At 34.4% G+C, this 6,500-nt stretch overlaps 1 protein-coding gene across 1 annotated transcript; it reads right to left on the bottom strand.

The window, feature by feature from the left end:
* Window positions 1–3,756: 3,756 nt before the first annotated feature.
* Window positions 3,757–4,607, bottom strand: LOC110602081 (cathepsin L-like). Its single transcript, XM_043951398.1, has 4 exons — window positions 4,425–4,607; window positions 4,161–4,256; window positions 3,874–4,071; window positions 3,757–3,777 (listed from the first exon to the last, which is right to left on the bottom strand). Exons 1-4 carry the CDS (start codon window positions 4,605–4,607, stop codon window positions 3,757–3,759), a joined length of 498 nt encoding a protein of 165 aa, XP_043807333.1.
* Window positions 4,608–6,500: the final 1,893 nt, after the last annotated feature.

The following is a 6,500-nucleotide window of genomic DNA, read 5'->3' as shown; positions in this document are numbered from 1 at the left end:
ACAAAAGTTTTAGTTAATGTGACTAAGAATTTTAAACCTCCTATCAAAGATGGTGTAGGACCTTCACTTTGAATTGGATGTGGAATTGAAATCCTATGTCGGCAATTCAGTGGAATTAAGTGTAATATATATATCCAACAATAACTTTGATAAGCTTCTGTTTAATTTTATATCAAACAAATTAATAAAATGGGGCTAAATGGATTGGCAAAGTCATAAATTGAGTGATTTCACTTTTCATCTCCCCTCCATGTATTACATCATCCTAGCTGCTTAGAATATCCTCCCTTACGCCACCATCATAAGGAAGCCTTGCTGTTGGAGAAGATTTGATTAGCTCTGTTTTATCGAGTCTTGAGCAATATTAAGAATAAAATGACAAAGCACAGTTCATGGAAGATGATTATGTGTACTGGGGCATAGGTAATTATTAAACCTGGAAATGTTGATAAATTCCCCATTTTAAGAATATAAAATAAAATTGAAAGAAAATCTAATGTTGTGATTTAGTATTGTGCTTGGCCCTAATGTTAGTTGTAATCCCTTTTTACATGATCTTTATGTAAATGTTTTACTGATGAGTTATGATGGAACCAAACTTGAGGCATGTGATGTTTACCATGCTAGAGTATTTGATGAGGACTCTAGTGTGGGTTTTATGTATACAGTTGATGCATGCACAGGTCAGGTTTTGGTTCGTTAAATGTTCAAAGTTTTATGAAAATGTATGATCATGTATGGAATTTTATCAGGTACACAGGATGCATAGTAGGCTTGCTACGGGTCCCGATGACCTTAAGTCGATCTGGATCCTAGCGCCGGTAGCGGTCCGATTTCCGGGTCGTTACACGATCTCTCCCATTCGGCCATATAAGGGCAGTCGCACCTCTCCATCTTCTCCAAGGCTTCGGCCTCTTCTCTTTTTCTTCTTTTCTTCTTTTTTTTAGTTTTATTTCAGCCATGAGTGGCTGAAACTTTTTATTCTAGTTGACGATTTGTTGAAACTTTAGTTGTTTTATGGATTGGGAGATCTGAACATACATTGTTTAACTTTTGTTTATTCAATATTTATGCAATTTCATACTTGATTCCATTATTGCTTTATTATTTTGATCAATGTGGCCAGCTGATTCTTGATTGCAAGGTGATATATTGTTAGTTTGAATAGTTTTAAGTCCGTAATTGCTTGGATTATTCAAACACAAAAACACTTGGTGTAAAACTAAGGAAATTGCATGATCTAGTGATATCTCCATGCGTTTGGGTAGCTAGAATTAGATCTCTCTATTTCTTAATACAATTGACAGTTGTTTTGATGCCTAAGGCCTAAGGACGTTCCTTGACAACTTGTTGATTAGTGATTGGTTAGAGGACGTTCCCTAATTAATTTATGCTTAAGGAGAGACATGGTGGTGAGAAGCGTCTTCCATCTCCATAACTAATTTATTGAATCAAACAAAAGACCTAAGTATCAATGATCAATCCCAACAACTGAAGTGGATTCAATTCTTCAATTAGACCTTTCTCATATTTGATTATCTTTATTTTAATTATTTGCTTTATTTTATTGCTTTCATCGTTAGATTAACGGAATCAATCTCAAAACCCCTCCCTTTTACTTAACTTGCAGTTTATTTTATTTTATTTTCAGTTTGTTCTCTTGGTCTTGATAAGAAAGATAAGTGAGTATCAATTCCCTGTGGATTCGATTCTTTCACCACTATCTACAATTGTAAGATTGTTGATAACCAGAAAGGTTATTTTTGACCGGTCTCGACAACCGCACAGTCAGCGGTCGAACTTGAAGGTTTGGCAGCCGAACCTTAGAACTCCTCTCTCTTCTTTTTTTTTTCTTTTTTTTAACACATTTTAAAAAATGCTTTAAAATCGTTTTATAGAAACCCTATTTTACCCTTCTAAGGATTTCAGTTTCGATATTATGAATTTCAACAGAAATTCAGTTGAAAAGTTAGAATTTCGACACTGGATTTTAGCCCGGTATTACAAAAGCGATAATTAAAAGAGAGTAAAATCAATGTAAGTAAATTCTAGTTGAAGATTAGGATCTATTTTAGCTTTGGAAATTGATCATAGAAACAAAAATACCTTTATTCGTTCTAATAAATTAGTTTTAATTATGAAAGACGCTCCTCATAATCAGTCTCTCCTTATGTATAAATTAACTAGGAAATGTTCGCTAATTAACTATAGTTAACAAATCGCCCAAAGAATGACTTTGGAATTTTAATTTATCAACTACCTTAAGAAATAGAGAGACTAGATTCTAACCAATATAACAAACCGCGTGGTGAGTTCAAACTAGATGATGCAATTTCTTAGTGGGTTACACTAATTGTTACTTGTTGAATAACCTAAGTAACTACGGACTTCAAGTATTCAAACTAATACTATATTACTTTGAAAATATGAACAATGAGCCCAACTGATCAAATAACAAAGCAATAATAATATGAAGAACTGAATTTGCATAAATATTTGAAGAATAAAAAATGAAAAATTATATTTAGATCTCACAATCCAAGTATAAAGTGAAATTTGAACCTAACTCCAACTAGAAATAGAGAGTTTAACCACTCATGGTTTTGAAAGAAAATACAAAAGAAGAAGAGAGAGTTGGTCGTTGAGAGAGGCAGAAGATCGGTGTTGATGATAGATGTTGCGACTGTCCACAATGGTGGGTTTAAATAGGTGCTCAACCCTAATAGAATCCTTTTGGAAATAGGAAATTTTCATTGCTTCAATTTAAAAATCCTACTTTAATATGTTTCCATTCATGAGAGGACTCATTGATGTAAGGAGAATATTATGCTGCATTTAAGAAGGAAAAAAATCGTGTGAGATCCCATGGCTTGAATGAGGAGATTTGATATTTTATTTCAAATTTAAATTAATTTCTCGCTCACTGTTAGGTCTGTCTCTGCTGCTATTGTTCGGTAGTTTGCCCAACGACTTGGGAAAATCATTGATCAAATCGGTTCAGTCACTGCACATAATCAACTCCTTTTCTCGTGATTTGCTCATCTTTTCTATTCTTTGCTTTTTGTTAAGTCTTTATGCAGACTGCTGATTAGGCCATTGGTTTGAGCAAACAGCTGCTCCAATCTTTCAACTGGAATATGGTGAACTCAGCTCGAGAATTTGGACAGTTCTTGATTCTGTAAAACACGATCATCTAGTCGGTTTGGCCAAATCGTTGATCAAGTCAATTTCATCACTTTTTACCACATTTTTATTAAATTCACTTCTCTTTTGTTTTTTTTGAAATATCACCAAAAAATTTAAAATTAATTAAAAAAAACTCAATTTAATGCTAAAAGTAGTATGAAAAATGTGTTGAAATTACGTTCGATCATAGGGCATCTAGTATGCTATCAATGATTGAAATATTCAACTTGGTAGCTTTACTACAAAGAAAAAGATATATATAGTCGACCTCAATCACTAATTTTAAAGAAAGCTAATGAGAGAAGGAGGCCTTTTATTTCAAAGTTTCATTACGATGAACGTATGATCCAAAAGCGCGCACACAATAGTAATTTCAAATGTGGACTAAGGTTTCAAGCTTTGAAGTATAGATGTATTGTGTCCACTTTTCTCCGTAAAGTGAAATTTGAGGCCGCAATTTCCATTATGCAGTCAAATGGTTGAACATCCTGAGTTATGATGGTCTATGTTTTTAGATGTGAAGACCACTTCTCACCAGCCAAGATTCTAAACATTACTTGATTCTCCGGCTTAATCCACCAACTCAATTCCCTTCAATTATTAAAGATATAGCAAATTAGAATGACTAAACATAAAATTAAAACTACAATTACATGAAATGATTGTAAATAAATAATATTTTCCAACCTCAGGATACCATATATAGACAAAGATTGATTTCCCTGATACTCTTATTATTCTTCCATGTCCTTCATTACCCCAATTTCTTCCATGAGAATTTATGAACTTCCAATATTTGGTATCATCTTTATCAACTCCAAATCCAACAATAACTACGAAATGCAGTAGACCTTCCTCTGATGTTTCATATCCTCTATATATATCCTACATTATTGTAATATGTATAATTAATTAGTTATTTTAAAATAAAATGATAGTCAATAAAAGCAAAATTTAATTGTAATTATAGTTACCTCTTTTTTCAATTTTGCAAAAATATTTGAAATACGAATGACACCCATTATAGGTCCTTCAGTAACAATTTTCTCCAATTGTGCTTCATTTATCTCCTTCTTTATCAACCGAGTTTCACCAATTGTGCTTCATTTATCTCCTTCTTTATCAACCGAGTTTCAGTGATTTTGGCTGTTATACCTCTTCGTATCTGAATAAATGAAGCATAATTTTAGTGTTATTTAATTTGGCTTGAATTAATGAGAGACATGTTAGACACTTACCTGTCTTATATGACAAGGCTTTTTTCCTATGTAAGGACATTCCTCTTCCATATATAGCCCATCGTTGACTAATACTTCATGTAGGGATTTAAAATTAGTAAGGGTAAGATCACCTAGTAGGTTAATTAACATCTGAGTAGATAAAGAGAGCCAAGAATTTTTGTTCTCTTCTGTAAGAACCATGTTACATCATGCTTCAATTACAGCCGCTACTGAAATAGCCCAACATGTATCTGGATTCAAAAAAAACTTTAATAATCACATAAAAATTAAATTAACACCTATAATAATTCAAAAAAAAAAAACTTTAATAATCACATAAAAATTAAATTAACACTTATAATAAAAAAATTTGATACTTGTAGCCTGTGACCGGATTGGAGATATTATATATTTACTCCAATCAACGCCTCGTGCTTTTCCTAATATATAAATTTCTAAAATGTTATATTAATAAAATCTAAAATCAATCTATATAAATAAACACACATTACCTTGTTGTCACGTGACCGTTTATCATGATCATGTTTACTACTTTGACCATATTCTCATTTAGGTGCCATTTATATTATGATAAAACTAGAAAAATATCATGTGTAAATTAAAAGTAAAATATAAATAATAATATGTCAATAAACATGCCTACATGATAAACAATAAGTTGAGAATTTGAGGATAACTCTAAATAAATACCTAAGAAAAATAAAATATTAGCAGTATCAATAATATATCAAACTATAGCTAAAAAAAGTTAATGTATCAACAAAATATACTAAAATAAGACGGCCTCTTGAATATATCCCTTACACTTATAAAATAATAAATAAATTAAAGGAGTTAATTAATATTACTATTGACTCACATATCTACATTGTAAACCATTGCTGTAATACCCGGCTAGAGTCCGGCACCGGAATTCCTGTTGTTTGGTGGAATCCGGGGTGTCGAAATTCTAGAAAAAGGTAGAATTTATTTTTACTATGTGGTATGATTTGTAGTGATGTTTTACGGTTAATGGAAGTGAGTTTTGAGTTGAAATAACCTAAGGCAGTTGAGCCAAGTTCGGCCGCCGAAGGTAAGTTCGGCCGCCGAAGGTGTTCGGCTTCCGAAGGTGAGTTCGGCCCCCGAATGTTGCATGGTTTTGCATGCGTTTGGGCAGCCGAAACTGAGTTGGCCAGCTAGCTTTTGGGCATCCTTAGTCAGCATTTTGGACAGGTGTTATGTCCCCTTTGTTGCCAGAAGTTTGGCCACGTCTCCCTTGGTTTATTTGCTGAGTTTGAGCAGCTCATGCAGGAGTTTGCTCATTTACCAAGTGTTGAAGATTGTGAAGCAAAAAGTGAGTTTGAGAGAGTTTAAGAGTGTGAGAGGAGGTGATCCGTTTTCCCTTGTTCAGAGTGTGTAGCTTCTTACTACAGGAGGTAAGTGATGTTCTTGAATATGTTTTCTGAAGGTTTTAGGGGGATTTGTGGAAGGAGATGCATGTTTAGGTTCTTAATGATAGTTTTGATGAGTTATGCATGTATACATGTTTATGTGTTATGTTGGATTTGTTGTTTGGGGTTATTAGATAGTTTTGGACCCCTGTGATCATATACTTATGTATATGTGTGTTGAGGAGTTGGTATATGCATGTATGGAGAGCTTGAAGGGAAGGAGGAGATGTTTTGCCGTTGAAGCTGAGTTCTGGATGAACTCAGGTTCGGCAGCCGAAGGTTCATTCGGCCGCCGAACCTCTTGCATGGTAGCTTAGGCTGCCACAGCTTGCCCCCGCGAGTTGTGCATGTTCGGCTCCGTTTGGGGGATTCGGCCGCCGAAGGTGCTTGAGTTTCGTCTCTGGAGAGGACTTTCGGCCGCCGAACCTGCCGCCGAAAGTGTTCTGTCCAGCTTTCCTTTGCATGCTTTGCATGGATATTAGAGTGAGTGTAAGGGGATTCTTGGGGAGTTTAATAGAGTTGGTCATAAGCTTGTTTGGTCCCTCATTTGAGTCTTTATGTGCTTATACAGACCAGAGGAACCAGAGAGAGCAGCAGTGAGTACTGCTCCAGAGGTTCAGAACCTGCAGAGTCAGTCAGTCCA

Source organism: Manihot esculenta, chromosome 15 (assembly GCF_001659605.2).
Source record: "Manihot esculenta cultivar AM560-2 chromosome 15, M.esculenta_v8, whole genome shotgun sequence".
Lineage (NCBI taxonomy): Eukaryota > Viridiplantae > Streptophyta > Magnoliopsida > Malpighiales > Euphorbiaceae > Manihot > Manihot esculenta.
The sequence above is the reverse complement of the archived record's forward strand: the minus strand, read 5'-3'. Positions and strand labels throughout refer to the sequence as shown.

Excerpts from the sequence above, each read along its gene's own strand:
- LOC110602081 (XM_043951398.1), bottom strand. The coding sequence starts at position 4,607 with ATGGTTCTTACAGAAGAGAACAAAAATTCTTGGCTCTCTTTATCTACT. Across the intron at positions 4,257-4,424 it reads AGCCTTGTCATATAAGACAG|GAGATAAATGAAGCACAATT; the intron begins GTAAGTGTCTAA and ends TTGATAAAGAAG. Across the intron at positions 4,072-4,160 it reads TTGCAAAATTGAAAAAAGAG|GATATATATAGAGGATATGA; the intron begins GTAACTATAATT and ends ACAATAATGTAG.